The sequence below is a fragment of the Oncorhynchus clarkii genome, chromosome 2 (assembly GCF_045791955.1).
Source record: "Oncorhynchus clarkii lewisi isolate Uvic-CL-2024 chromosome 2, UVic_Ocla_1.0, whole genome shotgun sequence".
Taxonomy (NCBI): Eukaryota; Metazoa; Chordata; class Actinopteri; order Salmoniformes; family Salmonidae; genus Oncorhynchus; species Oncorhynchus clarkii.
The window spans coordinates 76,583,306-76,608,921 of NC_092148.1; the positions used below are offsets into that span (position 1 = coordinate 76,583,306).

The window sequence follows — 25,616 nt, forward strand, 5'->3', positions numbered from 1 at the left end:
GAGATATAAGTCTCCAGCTTCAGTGATTTTTGCATTTCGTTCCAGTCACTAGCAGCAGAGAACTGGAAGGAAAGGCGGCCAAAGGTAGGAATTGGCTTTGGGGATGACCAGTGAAATATACCTGCTGGAGCAAGTGTTACGGGTGGGTGCTGCTATGGTGACCAGTGAGCTGAGATAAGGCAGGGCTTTACCTAGCAAATACTTATAGATGACCTGGAGCCAGTGGGTCTGGATATGAATTTAAAGCTAGGGCCAGCCAACGAGAGCATACAGGTCGCTGTGATGGGTAGTATATGGGGCTTTGGTGACAAAACGGATGGCACTGTGATGAACTACATCCCATTTGCTAGAGTGTTGGAGGCTATTTTGTAAATGACATCCCGAAGTCAAGGATAGTCAGTTTTACTAGGGTATGTTTGGCAGCATGAGTTAAGGATGCTTTGTTGCGAAATAGGAAGCCGATTCTAGATTTAATTTTGGATTAGAGATGCTTAATGTGGGTCTGGAAGGAGAGTTTACAGTCTAACCAGACACCTAGGTATTTATAGCTGTCCACATATTCTAAATCAGAACCGTCCAGATTAGCGATCATGAAGGTATAGGCCTAATGTAGACTAAACTAAAATTATGTCCCTATCAAAACATAAACTGTTCTAATTACTAGTCGTGTTCCCACTGTCAACATACGTAACGTTAGCCCACACATTATTGACAGTAAAGAGAATAAGACAGACAGGCTGTTATAATGTCCCTCCCCTCTCGAGGTGTAAAGTGGGTTTGCCCAGTCTCATGCTTTGAATGACGCTATCGTCTCGCTTTCGCTGAAGTTTGCCTGTTGCCTCGACAAGAGAGGATCCGAGGTGATCGCGTTTAACGCTGTTGATCATTACCTGTGGTCGCGCATAGGGGGACGAAAGACAGATAATCGCATTTTTTTTCCCGACTTGCTTCGTTTTTCTGTGCTATTTGGAAAAACAATGCTCTTAGCTTTTTTTTTGTAATCTTTTTTTTTTACGGATAACACTCACTGTTTCGTGTATGAAGGCGTAATCGTTGTGTAGTGGAGTAGCTCTGATTCTGTGAGGCCAAAGATAACTCTTCTTTGGGAAACCAAACATGCCGCGGAGGAAGCAAGAAGCGCCCAAGCGCGCTGCAGGTACGTAGGCTACTACGACGGGAATGGTTTTATATGTAGTTATAGCAGCTGAAAGATTTGTTCTCAAACCTCTGGATTTCCGTTTCCAGTATTTTTTTTTATAGGATTGCTAGTGCTTTCACTCGATGTATAGGCTAACTTGATTTGTAACACTAATGCGAGCCTACTATCCCAGGAATAGCACGCTACTGTAACTATCCCTCGAATGTTACCATTTGTTTCCCCATGTTACAAAGTAGCCATACTATTTTTCTCAGTAGCACTCACATCCGATAGCTACAGTCAACTTTCCTCTTCCAATTGTTCCCATGGATAGCTGACTTTCCCGGTAAACGTTAACTTACCGTGGTGGTGGAGGAATTAGAATATGGGGAAACGGTGCTCAGTCTGCTATAACGGAATGCCCAAGGCGGTGCCAGAGCCTACTGTCTCTGTAGTAGGGTCTTTGTGAACATTTGAGCCAAGCGGTTAACTTTGGAATTGGGAGGTGGAAGAATGACCTCTCTTTTTTTTGGATAAAATAAACAATTGGGTACAGACAAAGGGATTATGTGGACTGGAAGAAGCTATAATCGACAGTTGCCATGTCTGATTTGACGGTTGATTGATTGGCTGTCATCCGGCTTTGATCTGTTCCTTCCCGATCTACATCAGGAATTCAATCCACCATGTGATGCAGCCCCTTGACGTCACATTAAAACCACTTTGAAAGCATTGTGTACTTTTTCCTCCCTCTCCTCTGCAATGGTCAAGTGACTCACGAAAAAGCAAAGGGGTAAAGTGGTTTCACAGTCAGACATCACTGGCTCTATAACACACACACACACACACACACACACACACACACTGGGGGGGGGGGGGGGGTAAAAAGGAGACGTGCGCTATGTAATGGAAGGGAGGAATGGTTTGCTCTGTCAGACTGGTCGTCAGGACGGCTTTGTTTCATGTTTGATTTAATTCTCTCCTCTGACAGCCCCATTCATCAATGGCTTTAATGGTCAATCAGAGACAGGCTGAGTGAGTGCTCCCATTCTGTTTAGCCATACGCTGGCCCAGGCTTTTATTTCATCAGAATGCCCCTGCCTAATGTACACCCTCAATCTCTCCCAGAGAGAGAGAGAGAGGTTGGGGGGAGCACATAAAGAATGACTGAAAGCTTTCTGATTTGAGATCAGTGGAATATCTTGTTTCTCCTCTTTTTCTTTCCTATCTGCTTGTTTTGTTGTCTCTGACACAGGATCATGGCACGTTGTAATATAGACCCATTCTGTGTTAGTTGTGGAAATGTTAGGAAACTTTATTTTATTTCTTTGTTCATTCATTCATCCATTGATTCTCTTTGGGTTTTTTTACCTCTTAGTCAGTGGGTCCCTTGCAGCTGCAAGTTATAAAGTTGTCAACTGTTCAGTTGCACACAAAGGGTGATGATGAATTGATTGCAGCACAGAAAATGGGGATGGAGAGAGAAAAGGATGAACGATGGTGGGTCTTGATTAGGGACTTCGGGAGAGAGCCGGCCCAAAGCAACCTTGAGACTTCCATGAAAAACCTCTCTCTCTCTCTCTCTACCCCACTCCTTTCTCGGCCCCACTTTTCTCTCTGCCTTGTTCTTGGCTGGTAGAAAAAGCTAAGTTATTTCGCTAGCTTAATTAGAGTTAACCTAATTAGTTGGAAGGACTGATGGAGTCTTGACGGGCTTAATGATTGGAGATGACAAGCCTTGGTGTGCCCGGGCCCCAACCAACTAGGTTTGCCACCACTTTGATGTAATCAAGTTGATATTACACAGTGCCTCGGTTCCCGGCGCAGCACTCACATTTGGTCGTGCTGTAACTCAATTCTCCGCTGCAGGTGACAAATGGTCCAGTGTACCTGCATGGGTCAGGTTGAGTGCTCTGAAGACAACCTAACAGGAGAAACTCAAACAGCTGGGGAGGAAACTCGGGATGCATTCAAATGGCTTGTGATTGGCTTAGACTATAGGCCCAGGGGCTATGCGTTTTGCTTTTAAAGCATTGTAGTGAGTGTACTCTGTGTAGTGACTGGAACCTAACAGGATGGCCCCTACAGCCTCCTCACAGTTAGTGGCTATATTTGGTGTGTGTGGGTGTTTCTATGGATGTGAGAGTTACTCTGTCCCAGCCAGGTATCGAGTCTCATACTCAGGCCAGCGTAGTGAAATCCAGGCCACTGCTCAAATCTGGCCTGTGCTCCAGTCGTGTGTGAGCAGAGCTAGCGACAGGAGGTGGGGTTTTGGTTTAGACTGGGCTCTATGGCTAGAGGTCTCCTGTTTCTGCAGGGTCAGGCCTATGGCTTCCAGGTCAGCTGTGCCAGAGTGGCAGCAATCAGTCGTGTGTGCAGTTTGGATGGCAGGGGTAATGAAAGGAATGGCAGCCATAAAGTCTGCAGTGAGGAGGGTCAGTCATAGGTAGAGGTCGACCGATTAATCGGAATGGCCGATTAATTAGGGCCGATTTCAAGTTTTCATAACAATCAGAAATTGGTATTTTTGGGCATATATATATATATATATTTTTAAAAAAGTATTAACCAGGCAAGTCAGTTAAGAACACATTCTTATTTCCAATGACGGCCTAGAAACGGTGGGTTAACTGCCCTGTTCAGGGGCAGAACGACAGATTTTCACCTTGTCAGCTCGGGGGATCCAATCTTGCAACCTTACAGTTAACTAGTCCAATGCTCTAACCACCTGCCTCTCATTGCACTCCACGAGGAGCCTGCCTGTTACGAGAATGCAGTAGAAGCCAAGGTAAGTTGCTAGCTAGCATTAAACTTATCTTATAAAAAACAATCAATCAGTCATAATTACTAGTTACAACACATGGTTGATGATATTAATAGTTTATCTAGCGTGTCCTGCGTTGCATATAATCGATGCGGTGCGTATCGTTGCTCCAATGTGTACCTAACCATAAACACCAATGCCTTTAAAATCAATACACAGAAGTATATATTTTTAAACCTGCATATTTAGCTAAAATAAATCCAGGTTAGCAGGCAATATTAACCAGCTGAAATTGTGTCACTTCTCTTGCTTTCATTGCACGCAGAGTCAGGGTATATGCAACAGTTTGGGCAGCCTGGCTCATTGTGAACTAATTTGCCAGAATTTTACATAATTATGACATAACATTGAAGGTTGTGCAATATAACAAGAATATTTAGACTTAGGGATGCCACCAGTTAGATAAAATACCGCTCGTAAGCATTCATTCAAACAGCACTTTCATGTGTTTTGCCAGCAGCTCTTCGCAAGCACAGCGCTGTTTATGACTTCAAGCCTATCAGCCTAATGGCTAGTGCAACCGATGTGAAATGGCTAGCTAGTTAGTGGGGTGCGCGCTAATAGCGTTTCAAACGTCACTCGCTCTGAGACTTGGAGTAGTTATTCCCCTTGCTCTGCAAGGGCCGTGGCTTTTGTGGAGCGATGGGGAACATTGCTTCAAGGGTGGCTGTTGTCTATGTGTTCCTGGTTCGAGCCCAGGTAGGAGCGAGGAGAGGGACGGAAGCCATACTTTTACACTGGCAATACTATAGTGCCTATAATAACATCCAATAGTCAAAGGTGTATGAAATACAAATGGTATAGAGAGAAATAGTCCTATAATTACTATATTAACTGCAACCTAAAACCTCTTACCTTGGAATATTGAAGTCTCATGTTAAAAGGAACCACCAGCTTTTACATGTTCTCATGTTCTGAGCAAGGAACTCAAACGTTAGCTTTTTTACATGGCACATGTTGCACTTTTACTTCTCCAACACTTTGTTTTTGCATTATTTAAACCAAATTGAACATGTTTCATTATTTATTTGAGGCTAAATTGATTTTTATTGATGTATTATATTAAGTTAAACTAAGTGTTCATTCAGTATTGTTGTAATTGTCATTATTACAAATAAAATGAATCAGTATTGGCTTTTTTTGGTCCTCCAATAATCGACATTGGCTTTTTTTGGTCCTCCAATAATCGGCATTGGCTTTTTTTGGTCCTCCAATAATCGGTATTGGCTTTTTTTGGTCCTCCAATAATCGGTATTGGCTTTTTTTGGTCCTCCAATAATCGGCATTGGCTTTTTTTGGTCCTCCAATAATCGGCATTGGCGTTGAAAAATCATAATCGGTCGACCTCTAGTCATAGGCCATCGTTTCTCTGATCCCTTTTCGCCCTTTATCCCTCTTCTCTCGCTCCTCCCCCCCTCATGCCTCCTCCTCACCCCATCGTCACTCAACCATTGTCGTCATTGCAGAATCTCTTATACTTAGACAGAAATGGGCTCAGATACTGTAGATTATCATTAGCGCACATTACACAAATAACTAAAATATACATTGAAATTGAAAACTCATGCGCTCACTTACAAACTTGCTTAGAGACATATGGATTACAGAGACCACCAGCTATTGTAGACAGACACATTTATATAGTGTCTGGATTGGAAATCACACCAAAACAAAACATTGTTTTTCTCTGTGGGTGGCTGGGTGTTGTTTGTATGTGTGTGTTCTGTATATGTCATTACGGGAATGAGGGGGCATATGGGCTTGTAATTGTTCCACTAAACAATAGATAGGGCTAGACGGTGCAGGTCCGAGTCTTGAGGAAGTCTTGTTTTTTACACCACTCAGCCCATTGCTAATGAACGTTACTGTGGTTAGATTCCGGCGAGGTTGAGTCATGTCTGTGATCTATGTGTCTGATAAGTGCATACCTAATGAGTGCTCCACGCCTGTCTGCCAGGCCATGGAGGGGTGGGTGACAGTGCTTCCCACTGGTATTGACAGATGCCTTTTTGTTTTTGCCATAGGGCCTGACTCCATAAATCCACCCAGTGTAATGATAACAATGCCACCCTGAACTGCCAGTGAATGAGTGAAAGAGGGAGGAGAGGTGGAACGGGCTCCTCTCCCTTTTAAACCCCACTTGACATATGTCAGACCATAGGGCCGGGCTCCAGAAAAGAAAAGCCAACCGTGTCACAGAAATAAACAAGTTTCGCCATCCTCATCTGTATGTAAGAGACCTCTGTCTGGACTGGAGTAGGCCTACGTAGGTACTTTATAAAAAACTTTAGCCATCCTCATCTGTATGTCAGAGACCTCTGTCTGGACTGGAGTAGGCCTACGTAGGTACTTTATAAAAAACGTCCCACCGTTTGTTGTTGTTATAGATGCAGCTGTGCTATGGTGACAATTGGAGCAGGTTCGCTCACTCAAACCCCCCCGGGGGTAACGCGTCAGAGCCTAGTGGGATGTGTGCTCTTTTCAGGAAACTGAGCCCGCTCTGGTCTTCAGGGGTCCTGAAACCGAATCCAGGAGGAGAATAGCCCGGCCATGCCAAAAAGCTGATTTTCCTTTTCAACAGAGTCATTTATCACTGGCCCACCCTTCGCTCCTGACAAACTGACGTGTGTCATTTATCATACTGGCTTTAGCAGACACACAGGGAGGGGGTGAGGGAGATAATGAAAGAGGAGAGAAATAGACAGAGAGGACTGAGAGAAACAAAAAGAAAGAAGGAATGGAGAAAGAGGGGAACGGTGAGTAGTGAGAAAGGGAGGCGCAAGAAGGAAAGAGACAGGAGTGCACTTTTTAAAAGTTTTTCACAACAGTGTGGGACTGTACAAAGCACTAGAGGGGATGGGGGAGGAGGACGACAAGGAGGTGTTTTTGGATGACAGAGGATTGAGTTACATGAGTTATGTTTTGATGAGTGACAATGTTTTTCCATGACGATCTCTGGATGTTTGTACAAATCTGAACAATATCTGGTTCTTGGATATGTGTGTTATCTGTGTGTAATTACACCTTGTGTAATGTGTGCTGTGTGTAATGGGAGTATGTGTGTGTATCTGTGGCTGTGCGTGAGAGAGGGAGATGGTGTATCTGTAGCCTAACTCCCTGATGAGCGGGCTGACGGGTATCACTCATGCTAGGCTGGCCTCAAAATGAACCCAAGCTGCTCTGCTCTCCTGTGGTCCTAACCGGGGATGCTTCTTTAAAAGGCAGATTAATGATGTATCCCAGGCTTATAGTGCCATTTATCATGGAGAATATTATTTAGGCTGGCCGTGTAGGGCTGTAACTGGAGAGCAGGACGAGCAGAGGCAGGGTGGAAAGCCTTAGACAGACACTCACTGTGTGATGGATGACCATGCTCTCTGCCTGAGTGTAACTAGACACCCGTGCCACAGCAGTTGGGCCGAATCAGATGGCCCAGCTATAGTGGATGATATGATGTTTATCCTTCAACTACACTACCCAGGTTGCTTTGCTTTGCCGGGAGGGTTCTGCCCTTTTGAAAGAGTAGATCCCAGTCTTTTAAACGAACAATGTGCTTGCAAAGCGAACAATGTGCGTGAAATTGGCTTTTTCTTCCTAGACGGAAAAAAAATAGTGATGGTTTGTTTTAATGTATAATCAGTCAGTTGATAGTGTAGCATAGATTAGAAATACAATGCATTAGGTGTCAGACCAAAACCCTTTTTGACTCTTTCCTGAGGAGGTCGTCAGGCGTCTGACCCATCGTGCTCTGTGCAGTTACACCACTATCACCAATAAGAGCTCCGTTAGAGGTCAAGGCAAGGCCAGCACCACTACCGCTTCCATTCTCTTCCACAAAGAGAGAAAAGGTTATTTTGTTTTTGTCCGTCTTTCTTTAGTTTCTCTCTCTTCTCTCCCCCCCACACACACACATACTGGTGTTGTGTGATTTATGGTGGGCATCCATCTTAGGGTCGTCCATCACCACCTCGTTGCTAGGCGATCATCGCAACAGCTGTTTGTTGGGAGCGAAGTTGGCCCTATGTCCTGGCAGAGGCTTAGGTACAGGCTAAGTCAGAGGCAAGTGACCTGTGCTGGAGTCACACCATCAGAACATTAATCTAAAGAGCAGTTAACAAATGACCTATGGAGCTAGCTATAGTGGGGTGGACAAGCGAGATGAGAACAAATACAAGGAAGTAGGTGTTATGTGGGTAGAGCAACTGTAAGACAAGTGTACTGGAGTGGATAATATATCATCCTATCATACATGGTAGATCTTGAAGGATATATGATTGATGTAGAGCTGAGAGGAATAACTGGGTGATATGGGTAGAAAACTCTATAATAATATGTGACCCTATGTTATAGTGCTTGGTCTTGGCTGATAGGTTTGGGGTAGATCTGAGAGCACAGCTTTCCCGTAAGGTAGAATTCTTCCACTCTGATGTTTGAACTTGTGAACCCATTGCCACTTGATTCTGAACCTGTGTAAGCTGTTTATGTAGTGTTCATTTGTTTGTTTCCATTTATCCATCAGTTATTGTGACTGGGTCTAGTTCTAAACACTTTGATAGGGCGAGAACAGAACATCTGAAACGGTCTCTCTCTCCCTTCAAATCTTTTTGTGTGTGGAAGATTGTAATGTTTTTGAACTGTACCCGTTTGAAACCAATATAGCTCAGGTCCTAAAGGTCTGTATATACAGCTGCCTGTTGGAGGTACAGTCATAAAACAACAATGCAGCTTTCTGGGAGCACAGTACAGTTTAATATATATGCCTGCTCAGTCCTCTCTCCTCTCTCCTCTCTCTGCGCTTTGACGTGGTACAGCCCTAAGGCTTGCCTGGAGCGAGAGGGATATCACAAATTTTTCCCATCTCCTAGAGTACACATCCTGCACTACAATCAGCGGACAATGTGTATTACCTTGTTCATTAGGGGCTAAAAAATAGGAACAGAGATGTACAGTTACAATAGACTGTCGTGAGCATCTCTTTCTGAGCGACCAGGCACATATTAGTAGTGATGGGGGAAAAAATCTATAGTTAGATATCAGCAAATTACTTTGGACGATATTATATAGATACTTTGACTCCCAAGTATCGATTTGTAAAATGACAATAATAATTGCTAGGTAGTGGTAACTAGCGCTAGTCTGCTGTACATGTGCCAAAACTATAGAATGAAAAACACAGGAGTTTTTTCCCATTCCTACTACATATTAGTAAATCTTTCTCTTGAGGGTATGACTTATGACACCTGTAGCCTATTTGTTCTGACAGTGAGTGTCATTTCACCTCATCCTGCTTCCTCCTTCCTAGCAACAGAGACCACGAGGGGAGCACCACTGCTAGAGCAAGGAGTGGTTAGCCTAGCATGACAAATGCTAATGGAATAAAGACATTTCAATGAGTATAATACTCTCCTCCTTTACCCACTAATCTCGGGACAGTTTAACAGAACCAAACAAGGCTGTTGTATGAAATGATTCCCCTCTTCTAAAGCCTCTACTCAGTCGACTGCTGGGAAACGAGCTAGTGGAAGTCAGTGGCTTGCGGTTGTGTGATTGAGGCAGAAGTGATTTCCTGCCTGGAGGTTCTAAGTGTTTTAAGGCATCTTCCTGTCAGTAAGCCCCCCCCCCCGCCGAGGGGCTGTGTTGCTTTAAAGGCGAGAGGTCCCAGTTAAAGAACACATCAAGAATAAGAAACTGCTCCGCTGTGTAGTGAGGCCCTGTTTAACTCTCTGCGCTCTCAGTACCCTCCCTGTGATCTAGCTATGATCATAACTCTACCGTAGAGTGTTGTTCCTTACCACCTCAGGATCCTCAAAAGATTTTTCCTTTTTAAATAATCTATTTTTTCACACCTACCTCTTTTCCCAGTTACCCTGAAAGCAGTATATGGGGCAGAATAGATTAATCTACAGTTTGGATTTGTTTAAATAGCCACTCCTAACTCGAGCTAGCATTAGCCAATTCTAACCGGACAACCCTAGCCTCCTTGCTGTGGAGCTGTTGTTGTTATGTGGTACAGTTGCAGAATGAGAGCGTTTAGTGATGGCATCCCTTTCCTATGAATATTCATGACCCACATTTTGCTGCGATGCTAGATGATGATCTACGTCTGCAGCTCTAGGCTAGGCGGTGGTTGGACCACCAATGAATATAATACTCCTCTTCTCCCTCCTCTCCCACATTTCAGCTGCTCTCTGCTCAGCTCCTGTAGCTAGCTGTAAGCTGTTACAGTATGTCATGAAGTGGTTGTAGTGCAGACTTTGGTAGTAGTGTCTTGATTACACATCCTGTTTACCCCGGTTTTGTGTGTGTGATTTGGCTCCCAGCTCTACTGTTTCCCCAGCTGTGTAGGATGACTGAGGAGGTTAGTTGTGGAGGGAGCAGGGGACTGAGGGGCAATAGAGATCCTCCAACACCCTTACCATTCTTACAAATTGATAACTTCAGTTGGCATGTTTTGTTTTCCTTAACATCAAAAAAATCTGGTTGTAGACTAAATCGTGTCTTGCTTCCTTCTCTCGACAAGCTTTCCCGTCCAGACTGTGACTATATGATTACTGATGATGAACTAGGGTGTGTGCCTCTTACTTTGAGACATGCTCTGCTCTGATTATACCATCTACCGTCAGAGAGGGCCTGGTTTTGGTTCTTTTACTGTTGTAGTAGCTTTTTACCCCATGTCTCTGCAGCATTTCTATCAAATGATCTATCCTTCCGCGTCTGCGGCCCTAATGTTTATGAAATTGATACTCCACAGGAATGCCGTGAGCGCGCCAAAGATGTCACTGTCTTTTCTCATCGCCTGTATGTGTGTGCGTTGCAACCGACCACAGACTATATTTGTAGGGTTGAGTTTGTGTTCGTGCAGGATGTGTTTCTCTACATGTGAAAGATTTGTGCGTGTGTGTGTGTGTGTGTGTCTTCTGGTCTTGCTATTTCTGTGTTCTGGTCTTTGCTATTTCTGTGTGAAGCGTGACTGAGATGTGAAACTCTCTCCCACACTAAGTCCAAAGTGCAGCGTTTGGCAGATTTAATCATGATGAAGCCCACACAACCACTATTAGCAAATACACCACCCAGATACTTTACACTCTTAGAAAAAACAGGTGTTAGCTAGAACCATAAAGGGTTCCTCAGATGACAAAGCTTCCATGTAGAACCCTACCCCACAACAAATAACCTTTTTAAGAACCCATGAGAGTGTAGCTATCTTAATTATCCATCCAGGTGTATTCTTATTTCTTAATAATCCATTCTGTTTCTCAGAATGAACCCACAAAACCCATCATATTTTATTAGTGTGATAAATCACCTCTGTTGTCAGTCAAGCCAGGGAGAATAATTGGATGGTGGTTGTCACCCACAGTGATGGATGATCAGTCATTGGGGATCAAATTAACAGATAGTGCTCAGATGTAATGGCTGTTTGGCATTTTAAATTGCCTGGGACCGTTGACTGCTGGTCGGCCATTTTTGTTTTGTTTTTGCGAGGCCCTTTGGGCCACCTTTTTAGTCTTGCTTTCTTTGGCTGTCTAGACTTCCCACTTATGAACAGTAACCTACAGTAGGTTGTATGTGTCTGTATTTAAAAAAACATTTGTAAAAAAATGTAAGGACCTTGAAATTGGGATATTTTTATTTTATTTTTATGCAACAGTAAGAAAGAATGGCTGGATGACTGGTTCACTTTCACCAAAAGTGGTCATATAAAGATAGAACAGAGATTTGAAGAAATCCGTGAGACATGTTCATGATAGGTCAAGACTATAAGAGCGACTTAAGGACTCGTTCAACCTGCCTGCTAATGCCAGAGTCATAACCTCAGTGATTAAACCTGACATCTGTGACCAGATGCTCTGTATACATTAACATAGCTACCTCATGACTGTATTTCCTCCTTCAAAATGAGACACTCGCACAAACACCATCCGGAAGAGGAGAGGGAAAAAACGACCGAGATATCTTCCCTGCCGGTTTGCCTGCCGAGCGGTGAGCGATTTACCTCCTCCTTTCACATTATCATAATTGTGTCCAGGACATGGGAGGCCAGGGAAGTGATCATGTCATCTTATTTACAGCCTGTTTGGCTCTCTTTACGAGCGCTGTGCCAGGCCCTGCCAGGCGCACAGCGCCCGGTGACATCTTTTGATCAGAGCTGTCGCAGGCGATCAGCAGAGACTGGCAGTTAATGGATACCCAGTGACAAACCAAATCTACGGGCAGGATAAGAGACTAGGCCACACCTGTCAGGTCCCCATTAGACTGGCCCTCTGTGGGGCTGCCTGCCTGCTGACACTCACCACCTCCAGGGCCCACATCAGACCAGCACCACCCGCTTCCTGCCCTGAGATTGGCTGTTAGCACTGGAAATTCCACTGGTTATTCCAGCAATTACTTTTTTTGTTTAGACTGGATGTTTTTGTGTGTAGGGGATGTGGGATTTGAAGTGGATAGTATGGGTGGGCTGGTGGTTGGTTGGTTGGATGGGTGGGCTGGTGGTTGGATGGTTGGGCTGGTGGTTGGTTGGATGGATGGTTTCGCTGGTGGTTGGTTGGATGGTTGGATGGATGGGTGGGCTGGTGGTTGGATGGATGGGTGGGCTGGTGGTTGGTTGGATGGGTGGGCTGGTGGGTGGGTTGGATGGGTGGGCTGGTGGATGGGTTGGATGGATGGGCTGGTGGATGGGCTGGTGGATGGGCTGGTGGTTGGTTGGTTGGATGGGTGGGCTGGTGGTTGGTTGGATGGGTGGGTGGTTGGTTGGGCTGGTGGTTGGACGGGTGGGCTGGTGGTTGGATGGGTGGGCTGGTGGTTGGTTGGTTGGATGGGTGGGCTGTTGGATGGATGGATGGATGGATGGGCTGGTGGATGGGTGGGTTGGATTGGCGGTTGGTTGGTTGGCTGGGCTGTTATCTAGGCTGTTGTGTGGGTGGGTTGGTTGGTAGATGGATGGACTGGATTGGATTGGATGGGCTGGTTGGTTGAATGGATGGGTGGGTTGGATGGGCTGTTGTGTGGGTGGGCTGGTGGTTGGTTGGATGGATAGATGGGTTGGTTGGTTGGATGGGTGGGCGGGCGGTTGGTTGGATGGGCGGTTGGTTGGTTGGATGGGCGGGCGGGCGGTTGTTTGGTTGGTTGGATGGGCGGTTGGTTGGTTGGATGGATGGATGGGAGGTTGGTTGGATGGATGGATGGATGGATGGGCGGTTGGTTGGATGGATAGATAGATGGATGGGCGGTTGGTTGGATGGATGGATGGATGGGCGGTTGGATGGATGGATGGATCCGCTGTTGGTTGGTTGGATGGATCCGATGTTGGTTGGTTGGATGGATGGGCGGGCTGTTGGTTGGATGGGTGGGCAGGCGGGCGGTTGGTTGGATGGGCGGGCGGTTGGTTGGATGGGCGGGCGGTTGGTTGGATGGGCGGGCGGTTGGTTGGATGGGCGGGCGGGCGGTTGTTTGGATGGGCGGGCGGGCGGTTGTTTGGATGGGCGGTTGGTTGGTTGGATGGATGGATGGGAGGTTGGTTGGATGGATGGATGGATGGATGGATGGGCGGTTGGTTGGATGGATAGATGGGTGGGCGGTTGGTTGGATGGATAGATGGATGGGCGGTTGGTTGGATGGATGGATGGATGGGCGGTTGGATGGATGGATGGGCGGTTAGTTGGATGGATGGATGGATGGATGGGCGGTTGGTTGGTTGGTTGGATGGATGGATGGATGGGCGGGTGGTTGGTTGGTTGGTTGGATGGATGGTTGTTTGGTTGGATGGATGGGCGGATGGTTGGTTAGTTGGTTGGATGGATGGGCGGGCGGTTAGATGGATGGGCGGCTGGTTGGTTGGATGGGCGGGCGGTTGGTTGGTTGGATGGGTGGGCTGTTGTTTGGTTGGATGGGTGGGCTGTTGTTTGGTTGGATGGGTGGGCTGTTGTTTGGTTGGGTGGGTGGGCGGTTGAATGGGTGGGTGGGCGGTTGGTTGGATGGATCCGCTGTTGGTTGGATGGATGGATGGATGGATGGATGGGTGGGCGGTTGGTTGGTTGGTTGGAAGGGCGGGCGGGCGGTTGGTTGGATGGATGGGCGGGCGGCCGGTTGGTTGGGTGGTTGGGCTGTTGTTTGGTTGGGTGGTTGGGCTGTTGTTTGGTTGGGTGGTTGAGTTGTTGTTTGGTTGGGTGGTTGGGTGGGTGGGTGGGCGGTTGAATGGGTGGGTGGGCGGTTGGTTGGATGGATCCGCTGTTGGTTGGATGGATGGTTGGATGGGTGGGCGGTTGGTTGGTTGGATGGATGGATGGGCGGTTGGTTGGATGGATCCGCTGATGGATGGATGGATGGATGGATGGGCGGTTGGTTGGATGGATGGATGGATGGGCGGGCGGGCTGTTGGATGGGTGGGCTGGTGGTTGGTTGGGCTGGTGGATGGCTGGTGGGTGGTTGGTTGGATGGGTGGGTGTTTGGTTGGGTGGATGGATGGGCGGTTGGATGGATGGATGGATGGGCGGTTGGATGGATCCGCGGTTGGTTGGATGGATGGGCTGTTGGGCGGGCGGTTGGTTGGATGGGTGGGCTGTTGGATGGGTGGGCTGGTGGTTGGTTGGTTGGTTGGATGGGCGGTTGGTTGGATGGATGGATGGATGGGCGGTTGGTTGGATGGATAGATGGATGGGCGGTTGGTTGGATGGATGGATGGATGGATGGTTGGTTGGTTGGATGGATGGGCGGTTGGTTGGTTGGTTGGTTGGATGGATGGGCGGGCGGTTAGATGGATGGGCGGTTGGTTGGATGGATGGGCGGTTGGTTGGATGGATGGGCGGTTGGTTGGTTGGATGGGCGGGCGGTTGGTTGGTTGGTTGGATGGGCGGGCGGTTGGTTGGTTGGATGGGTGGGCTGTTGTTTGGTTGGATGGGTGGGCTGTTGTTTGGTTGGATGGGTGGGCTGTTGTTTGGTTGGGTGGGTGGGCGGTTGAATGGGTGGGTGGGCGGTTGGTTGGATGTATCCGCTGTTGGTTGGATGGATGGATGGATGGATGGGTGGGCGGTTGGTTGGTTGGTTGGATGGGCGGGCGGGCGGTTGGTTGGATGGATGGGCGGGCGGGCTGTTGTTTGGTTGGATGGGTGGGCTGTTGTTTGGTTGGGTGGGCGGTTGGTTGGATGGATCCGCTGTTGGTTGGATGGATGGATGGGTGGGCGGTTGGTTGGTTGGATGGATGGATGGGCGGTTGGTTGGATGGATCCGCTGATGGATGGATGGATGGATGGATGGATGGGCGGTTGGTTGGATGGATGGATGGATGGGCGGGCGGGCTGTTGGATGGGTGGGCTGGTGGTTGGTTGGGCTGGTGGATGGCTGGTGGGTGGTTGGTTGGATGGGTGGGTGTTTGGTTGGATGGATGGATGGGCGGTTGGATGGATGGATGGATGGGCGGTTGGATGGATCCGCGGTTGGTTGGTTGGATGGATGGGCTGTTGGATGGATGGATGGATGGGCGGGCGGTTGGTTGGATGGGTGGGCTGTTGGATGGGTGGGCTGGTGGTTGGTTGGTTGTGCTGGTGGATGGCTGGTGGATGGTTGGTTGGATGGGTGGGTGTGCTGGTGGTTGGATGGGTGGGCTGGTGGTTGGTTGGGCTGGTGGTTGGTTGGGCTGGTGGTTAGTTGGGCTGGTGGATGGCTGGTGGGGGTGGGTGGTTGGTTGGATGGGTGTTTGGGATGGTGGATCAGTGTGTGCCGAGTCAGTATGCTCATCTGCATCTATATCTGTCATAAGTATACAAGATGTTCCAAGTATCTTTGCTCATTGTTTTGGAGATGTAGTTTTTTTTGGTGGGGGAGTTGAGTCCAGAATGAAGTGGACAGAAAGGGAAGGGGCACAGGGAGGAGGCTGGTGACGCGGCCTTCACTGAGACATTTGTGCCACTTAGCTGTGTCAGAGTGATGGTGTGTGGGGGACAGTCTGTCACTACAGGGGACTGTCTATCTCTGAGGACGGGAGGGAGGCACTGCGGGAGGGGTCTGTGTCCCCTGTGATCTGTCAGGGCCAGACACCCATCACACACACTAACAAGTCACCTGTCTAAGGTGAGCTGAAGGCACACACATGCAAAGTGACCTGTCCCTTATGTGTTGCCGCTGTCTCCTCCTCAACCTTACACTCTGCTTCCCTCCGTCTTTCTCCCTCCCTCTCTTTCTCTCTGAGGAAATGTCTCTGATGTCCTGATGCTGTGTTTGCCTAACACCAGCACCTGTTGGGGACATACAGGGAGACTGCTACAAAAACCATTCCTGCCCTGTCTGCAATACTCATAATCCACTTCACTCTTGATAATCTGTTGTGACTGGCTTCAATCTAGATGACATTGAAAAATGTCACTCTAACATTTACCTAGTCAGTAACACTTTTAACGGTCCATAATAAAACATTTATAAGATATTTACAAACCGTGTACACACCATTTAATAATCATTACTCCCACATTTGTAAATGTTAGTAAGATATTTATGCACACGTGTGTGTGTGTGTGTGTGTGTGTGTGTGTGTATATATGTATATTTCCTTAAACATCCTGTGTTGACAGGAATGTCTACCAATGGCATGCCCATTTTTTTGTGAGAAATTAGTGGCCATTCAAAACATTTATAAACCATAAATGGCACTCACTTTAGGGACTGCAAAAATGCTTTACTAATGACTAGTAAATAGTTTCTTAATGTGGGAGTAATTATGAACAAATAGTGAACACAGAATTCATAAATGCTTTTTAAATGGTTTATTGCGGACCCATATAGTATTTTCGTCATAAATCCGGCTTCCCTTTTTTAGTAATGAGTGAAACTTCCTTGTTAATGTGGATGGCATGTGCATGTAAGGAGACAGAGGCAGATGAAGAGGCGTCACACATATTAACTGACAGATGGAGGTTGATCCAACTCATTTATTACCCCAGAGGAGAATGCCACGGCGCGATTGGGCTTCATTAATTTCAGATTCAGCATTCATTTCAAGCTGTTGTGCCCTGAAATAAATAAAATGGCACATTATGTTTTGCCAAGATTACTTTTTTCCCAGCCATAAACAAAGTAAAGGTGAAAGGAGCATCAGTAAGTTATACATGTGGCTAGGGTAGTATATAAACACTGGCTTGCCTTTGGAGGAAAATAACACCTTAACGGTTGATGAGGTGAAATGGGATGACTGTCATTTCTCAACTTGGCTTTAACTTGGATCCCTCACAGATGGCTCATTTATTCCTGCGAGACCTCAGGCACCTGTAGAAGATAAACTTTCTCTACAGTAGTTCTACTAACACTGTGTTCACTGGCCTTAATATAACTCACTCTCTTTTCTGTTTTCCCTCCAGCCTACTCTCCAGAGGAGATGAAGGAGGAGGTGGAAGAAGAGGATGTGGACTTTCCAGAGGAGGTAGAGAGCTCAGAAAATGACCTTCTCACCAAAGAGCCACTGGGTGACCAGGACTCCATTGCTGGGGCTGAGCTCTCTGCTCAGGAGATGGACAGTGAATCACACGTGAGCGAGGCCAGCGACCCCCTGTCAGACTTTGAGACCGCCTCAGTCAAATCTGAGGGGCCTGCCAAAGAGCCTCTGAACGGGGCAGGGGTGAGGGTAGGGACCCCCTCGGGCCTGGACACTCCCTTGGCGCAGGACACCCTGGAACAGATGAAGGCAATCTACTCCAGCTTCCTGACAAACTCCTATTGGTCACCCCTGAACTTTAACTCAACCCTGACACAGACACCGACACCCGTGGAGAAGCCACCGCGGACTAGCAGCACTAGCAGTAGCTGCAGCAGCAGTAGTTATGACTGGCACCAGTCCGCAGTGGCTAAATCCCTGCAGCAGCAGGCCTCTCAGAGCCTCCACAACCCTCCTCTCTCAGAGCCCAGTATCTTCAGCACAGTGCAGCTCCACAGGCAGAACCCCAGACTGTACGGCAACATCTTCACCGGGGCCAGCAAATTTCGCTGCAAGGGTTGCAGCGCTGCTTACGACACCCTGGTGGACCTCACTGTGCACATGAATGATACGGGTCACTACCGCGATGACAACCACGATAGGGGAGCCAATGGGGCCAGGGGGCGCTGGTCCAAGCCTCGCAAGCGCTCCCTGCTGGAGATGGAGGGCAAGGAGGATGCCGCGAAGGTGCTGAAGTGCATGTACTGTGGCCACTCCTTCGAGTCCCTGCAGGACCTGAGCGTTCACATGATCAAGACCAAACACTACCAGAAAGTGCCTCTGAAGGAACCCTTGGCCCCTGTGGCAGCCAAAATGATCTCAAGAAAGAGAGGCCCACTCTCTGGGAGCCTGGACCTCCCTGGCTCCCCACGCTCAAGAGAGGCGACCCCCAAAGCCTTTGTAGGTAGTGACCACAACATCTCATCCAACAAGGCTTCCAACCCCTACATCACCCCCAACAACCGCTTTGGCCACCAGAACGGCGCCAGCTATGCATGGCAGTTTGAATCTCGCAAGTCCCAGATCCTCAAGTGCATGGAGTGCGGGAGTTCCCACAATACACTGCAGGAGCTGACCGCCCACATGATGGTGACAGGTCACTTCCTCAGGGTCACCAACGGCAACCCCCCTAGTAAGAGAGGTAGGCCAGTCCCAGAGGCCACGTCCCCCAGCCCTGTACAGGCCACGCCCACCAATGAGGAGCAGGTTCAATCTATCCCATTAGCTCCTTCTACATTCTCCCCTCCTCCACCCTCTGCCGTATCACCCCCGGCTATCTCCCCTCCTCTCAAAGACATTAAGAAAGAGGAGATGGAGGAAGAGTTTACCCAGGACATGGTTAGCCATGACAAGCAGGTGTTGAACGGGGACGATGATGATGAGTTGGAGGAGAAGTTTGACATCTCCACCAAGTATAACTATCTGACTGAGGAGGATCTGAAAGAGAGCCCCAAAGGCGGCTTCGACATCCTCAAGTCCCTGGAGAACACCGTGACATCAGCGATCAACAAAGCCCAGAGTGGTAACCCCAGCTGGGGGGGATACCCCAGTATCCACGCTGCCTATCAGTTCCCCAACTCCCTGAATATGCCCCAGGGTAGCCCTGAGAAGAGCTCCCCTGTCAAGTACCTGTTCAATGGAGGGGAGGGGGGGCTTTCCTCCCTCAGCATGTCCCAGTCTCCGATCTTCCCACCCGATAGTCAGAGCTCTGCCCTCCCCCACCTCAATAACTTCCAGGCCATGGAGGAGCTGGTGAAGAAGGTGACAGAGAAAGTGGCCAAAGTGGAGAGGAGGGTAAAGAGCGAGGTGTCCCCCAAGAAAGAGGTGAACCTCTCACCCTGTAGCAGTGAGGGGTGGGAATCCACTGGAGCAGACTCACCCCGAGAGTGGAGGTCAGTGACCCTGGCTAGCAGCAACAGAGGTAGCCATAGCGACAGGGTCTCACCGTTCGAGAGAGAGCGCATGACAGAAATGGTCCAATCGCCTGCCTCCGCTTTGAGCTGCAGCACAGCCTTCATAACAGGCCACAACCCTCTGGAGCAGCCCTTTGTTAACCCTTTAAGTGCCCTTCAGTCTGTGATGAATATCCACCTGGGGAAAGCAGCCAAGCCCACCCTTCCCAGCCAGGACCCTCTCAGTCTGATGTCCAGGCTGAGCCAGAGTATGGCCGAGAGGGCCGCCGTGGCCGCTCCCCCCACGCACAGCAAAAAACACACAGTGCCCGTGGCTCGTAGTAGTGTCTGTCAGTCCAGTGATGACCAGCCCATGGACCTGACCAAAGGGAAGAGTGATCGAGGTGGCTCTATTGGCTCTGCTCCTCTGACTCCCTCCTCAACAGCCTCCTCCATCTCCCCTTCCTCAATGGTGATCCCTGCTAAAATGACCGTGGTCTCTCCCTTCACATCCAGCAGCCCTCACCATGAAAACGCCCTGTCGGACATCTCCGACATGTTGAGGAACCTGACACAATCAGCACACCACATCTCCATGCCTCCCTCACGGACCAGGATCACGGAGCGGGTCACAGACATGGTGGGCTCCACCACCGCAGAGGATGCTGAGGGGTCCATGGCCAATAAGAGGAAGGGGCGTCAGTCCAACTGGAACCCCCAGCACCTGATCCTCCTGCAGGCCCAGTTCTCCTCCAGCCTCAGACAGACGTCCGAGGGGAAGTACATCATGTCTGACCTGAGCCCCCAGGAGAGGATGCACGTGTCCCGTTTCACTGGCCTTTCCATGACTACCATCAGCCACTGGCTGGCCAATGTCAAGTACCAGCTGAGGAGGACTGGCCGGACCAAGTTCCTCAAGAACCTGGACTCGGGCCACCCAGTGTTCTTCTGCAGCGAGTGTGCTTCACAGATCCGGACCCCCACTGCCTACATTTGCCACCTGGAGGCCCACCTGGGCTTCAGACTGAAGGACCTGGCCAAGCTCTCCCCCAAACAGACCCTGAGGGACTCCTCGAAGGGTGGGTCTGATAAACTTCCCCAACCGGACCCCTTCCTCCTCTCCTCGCCACCCTCCTCCCAGTCACTGGAGGAGGCCAGTGGGACTGTGTACCGGTGCCAGCTGTGTATCCGTAAGTTTGCCAGTAAGCATGCCATCAAGCTCCACCTCAGCAAGAGCCACGGGATGTCCCCGGAGGACCACCTGCTGTATGTCTCTGAGATAGAGAAACACTAGAAGTAGAATTGTTATTACATTATAGAAACACTTGAGTGCTGCCAGCATTGGACATACTGGAATATACGCTGTAAAAAAAAAAGAAGAGAATTTACAAAGGAAAAAAGAAAACAAATGAAGTGTGTGACAAAAATGCACAATGATTACTGTTAAGTGTCAGCACATGGTATTTACTTCCATGGCCTTTGCTTCTCTGTATTTTTCTCTTTCAAAAGACATTAATTTCATATGTTGAAGATATAGGTCATGAATATTCAGCTTTCAAAGGGATAGTTTGCTCAAATTGCAAAGTTCCATGTTTCCTTACCTTTTACCGTAAGTTGTCTATTGACCAGGAAGGACCACGATACACACTTAAGATTAGTTTTCTTCGCTGAAGGTTAGGAAACATTTAAGTCATTTTGTGTTTTGGGTAAACTCTCCCTTTGGAAAGTATATCAGTTTTATGACAAGGTATTTATTTTGTGAAGTTTCTATACATTTGTTGAACTGCATGTATGCATTGACAAGTTAACAGTTCAAAACAAACAGTTTTTAGTTGGTCCATTTTTACTGTAAGATATCTGGCAAGAATGTGGGAGTGCTCTTTCTGAGAATTTGCCAAATGAATTGACAACATAGTAAGTAGTCTTACATCACATTTTATATGATTTTTATACACAGTTTGTGTTGCAGATCTGTCAAATCTGCCACATTTGCTTATCATCAAGTCAGGGGACCTCAAAATCCAGGTCTATGTAGAAATGTACATACAGTATATAGGCTTACCACTTGTTGTTATGCATACTTGTTATATTTCCTCATTTAAGAGGACTATGACTATCCACTGGTGCAGAGCCTTTGAAGAAGACTAACATGAATATGTTTTGCACAATAGTTTTCTAAATGTTATTTGATAAAACAAAATCTATAAAATGGAACGTTGTTCATGCCCTGTTGCTTCTATTAAATTGGCTTAAATTGCTTCACGCAACTGTTGTTTCTTCAAATATCACAAATGCTTTTAACACCTTAATTTATTCTCTTACCCAGTCCCAAAACGCACTACAGAAACTAGAGTCTGCATCCACAACAACACTGTTAGTTACTGCAGGCAGAGCCTTCAGATCTGTGTAGTAGACTGTATTGTCTGCGCAGGCCAACCAAGCTGCATGTGCGAGCTAAGAGCAGGGTGTGTTGCACTGAGGAGTCTGCCAGGTGCTGTGTGCTGCATGTCAACCACCAGATGTTCCTGAAACAAGCCACTGGAGGAGAGCGCAACAGCAGGCTGAGTGGGCTGATTACCACCAGGCGTCAATGTCATTACCATGAGGCAGCTAGGGGCACAGGAGTTGGGACATCACTGGTTAATGGTCATGGCAGACATACAGATGATCCTCACAGCCAGACTTACACTTAGCAGTTGCATCCCTAAACAGCTAGGACATGAAACAGACTCCTATTCTGTCTCATGAGGTACTGTAATTTACAACAGACTAACTGCTAGGTCACACTGCATCCTTGAGGCCATGAATAAAGTGAATATGCACACACTGTTACCAAATGAATGCAGAGTTTGTTATTATGGTATCAAAACAATGTCACATGTGCAGAATACAACCGGTAGACCTTACCGTGAACCGCTTACTTACAAAAATATCAAAAAGTAACAAGAAAATGACATAACGAGGCAATATACAGGGGGTACCGGAACACAAGTCAATGTGCGGGGGTACAGGTTAGTTGAGGTCATTTGTCAAATGCCTATGCATAGATAATAAACCGCAAGTAGCAGCAGTGTAAAAACAAAGGGGGGTCAATAGTCCGGGCGGCATTTGATAAATTGTTCAGCAGTGTTATGGCCTGGGGGTAGAAGCTGTTAAGGAGCCTTTTGGTCTTAGACTTGGTGCTCTGGTACTGCTTGCCATGCGGTAGCAGAGAGAACAGTCTATGACTTGGGTGACTGGAGTGTTTGACAATTTTTGGGGCCTTCCTCAAATGCCTTTTGTATTATTTTTTTAAATATATTTTTTAATTCCGATACAATGCTACATTGACAAGCCACAACATATTTCTTTATTGGTCTAAACTGAGTGATTTGGCTTTGAGTTGGCTTGGTTACTATGGTGAGTGATGTAGTTGCCCAGACTAACCCCCCCTGTTCTCTCTCCTCACTCACAGAGGACAGTCTGCTCAAGCAACACACCATTTACTCTTTTAAATCTCCTCTCGCATCAGTTCCTCTCATCCGGTAACACATGAATTAACACACACTGTCCTGAACCTGTCTTCTCACACAAACTCATTACCGCCTCAGACTTTTGGAATATGTTGTGATAATGTTGCATGGGGACCTTGTGAGCAGTCACTTCAGACTAGCTGAGTAAAGCCTCTAGCTAATAAAGACTGACCATTGAAAGATGGGGCGTAACACGTCATTGATTATAGTATAGTTCAGCTGACAACACTGTTGTGCAGAACATACGACTGAGGACATGAACATGTATACAGTATTCTGTGACTTAAAGGTATAGCCCTGAATCTAAGTGTTTGTTGCTAACGCCTTAGGAATTGATGGGTGAGTGAATCGTATTGACTTCTTGGGGAACACGGCTAAGATTTTTGGGGCGAAGATAAGATAGTTGACACTATGGGGGTTAATGAGGGGCTTGAGGAGAAAGTCCTAAATTATTGGACTTCTGTTTGAATGAGCATTAATACAGACCGTTAGGTAGGCTAAGCAACTGCCTTAGCCCTTGAAAAGTGACATTTCAGGAGATGTCAGGAGATTGAGGAGAATAATTCTAGATGGTTTTATATTGTAGAAAGTAATTCAGATGAGATGTCTCTTCTTTGTCTCGAGGATACCCGAGCCGAGGAAAGGGACAGCCGATGCCACGCCTCACTGATCCCAAAACAAAGTCACTCAGCGTTGTGCAGGCGGGTGGAGAGATAGAGAGGGAGAAATGAGTCCCCTCTCCTCCTCCAGAGAGGCCCATCAGCTCTTGTCATCTCTCTAATGAATATCAGTTAAATTGCTCTGTGTGTATCTGACGAGTTAGGATGTCAATGTGATTTGTGTTAGTGTGGCGGACGGACAGGCCCAGACTAATGAAAGAAGAGCATCAGAGCCATCACACCAATCTGAACAGAGAGGCTGACTGACAGGGCAGACAGCTCAGTGTTTTAGGAAAACAAAATGGCTGCCGTTGTTTCAGGGGGTTGATTTGGATCGAGCCATGGATACACTGCACCGGTGTCAAAATGCTAGTGATAGTGTAAAATACTTGGTCTATTTTTCTGTATATATGCATGTCTAAATCCATAGAGATAAAACTATGTCTAAATCCATAGAGATAAAACTATGTCTAAATCATTCTTGAAACCAAATACATTGTGGGCCATAGATTCAATGAATGTGTTGTTATTATCTGGGCCAAGTAACACTAAAATATTTATATCAGTCCCTTCAGGATTTTGCAGGGATCTTTTGTGAGATTTGCAAGCAAAAATGCTTGATGTTACTGGGCAATTCTGACATTTTGCATGGCAATATGCAATGATTTTGTCAAATTCATCGCGAAAAGGCGCTGACTTTAATGTGAGGTGGTTGGTTGAAATTGCAAGCCCTCTGTTTGTATTGCGGAGATGGGTCCGTTTTATGTGATAACATTGCGATGATGTTACTGTATTATGCGCAAATAGTGCAGTGATTGGTCAAATTTGCAAGCCGTCACATAATATAGAGTGGACTGTTGGTAGTCCTGGAGGGACTGACATAAATCAAATCAAATCAAACTTTATTTGTCACATGTGCAGTGAAATGCTTACTTACAAGCCCTTAACCAACAGAGCAGTTCAAGAAGAGTTAAGAAGATATTTACCAAGTAGGCTGAAATAAAAAGTAATAATTAAAAGTAACACAATAAGAATAACAATAACGAGGCTATATATAGGGGGCACCGGTACCGAGTCAGTGGGCGGGGGTACAGGCTAGTTGAGGAAATCTGTACATGTACAGAGCCTTGCGAAAGTATTCGGCCCCCTTGAACTTTGCGACCTTTTGCCACATTTCAGGCTTCAAACATAAAGATATAAAACTGTATTTTTTTGTGAAGAATCAACAACAAGTCGGACACAATCATGATGTGAAAACTGAAAAATTGGGCGTGCAAAATTATTCAGCCCCCTTAAGTTAATACTTTGTAGCGCCACCTTTTGCTGCGATTACAGCTGTAAGTCGCTTGGGGTATGTCTCTATCAGTTTTGCACATCGAGAAACTGTAATGTTTTCCCATTCCTCCTTGCAAAACAGCTCGAGCTCAGTGAGGTTGGATGGAGAGCATTTGTGAACAGCAGTTTTCAGTTCTTTCCACAGATTCTCGATTGGATTCAGGTCTGGACTTTGACTTGGCCATTCTAACACCTGGATATGTTTATTTTTGAACCATTCCATTGTAGATTTTGCTTTATGTTTTGGATCATTGTCTTGTTGGAAGACAAATCTCCGTCCCAGTCTCAGGTCTTTTGCAGACTCCATCAGGTTTTCTTCCAGAATGGTCCTGTATTTGGCTCCATCCATCTTCCCATCAGTTTTAACCATCTTCCCTGTCCCTGCTGAAGAAAAGCAGGCCCAAACCATGATGCTGCCACCACCATGTTTGACAGTGGGGATGGTGTGTTCAGGGTGATGAGCTGTGTTGCTTTTACGCCAAACATAACGTTTTGCATTGTTGCCAAAAAGTTCAATTTTGGTTTCATCTGACCAGAGCACCTTCTTCCACATGTTTGGTGTGTCTCCCAGGTTTAAACGACACTTTTTATGGATATCTTTAAGAATTGGCTTTCTTCTTGCCACTCTTCCATAAAGGCCAGATTTGTGCAATATACAACTGATTGTTGTCCTATGGACAGAGTCTCCCACCTCAGCTGTAGATCTCTGCAGTTCATCCAGAGTGATCATGGGCCTCTTGGCTGCATCTCTGATCAGTCTTCTCCTTGTATGATCTGAAAGTTTAGAAGGACGGCCA

At 47.1% G+C, this 25,616-nt stretch overlaps 1 protein-coding gene across 1 annotated transcript; it reads left to right on the forward strand.

Annotated features, from left to right (window-relative positions):
• The first annotated feature begins 814 nt into the window (after positions 1–814).
• Positions 815–21,575, forward strand: LOC139373895 (teashirt homolog 3-like). The gene is made up of 2 exons (XM_071114992.1): positions 815–1,156; positions 17,309–21,575. The coding sequence occupies exons 1-2, from the start codon at positions 1,117–1,119 to the stop codon at positions 20,605–20,607; spliced, it is 3,339 nt and encodes a 1,112-aa protein (XP_070971093.1). The 5' UTR covers positions 815–1,116; the 3' UTR covers positions 20,608–21,575.
• Positions 21,576–25,616: the final 4,041 nt, after the last annotated feature.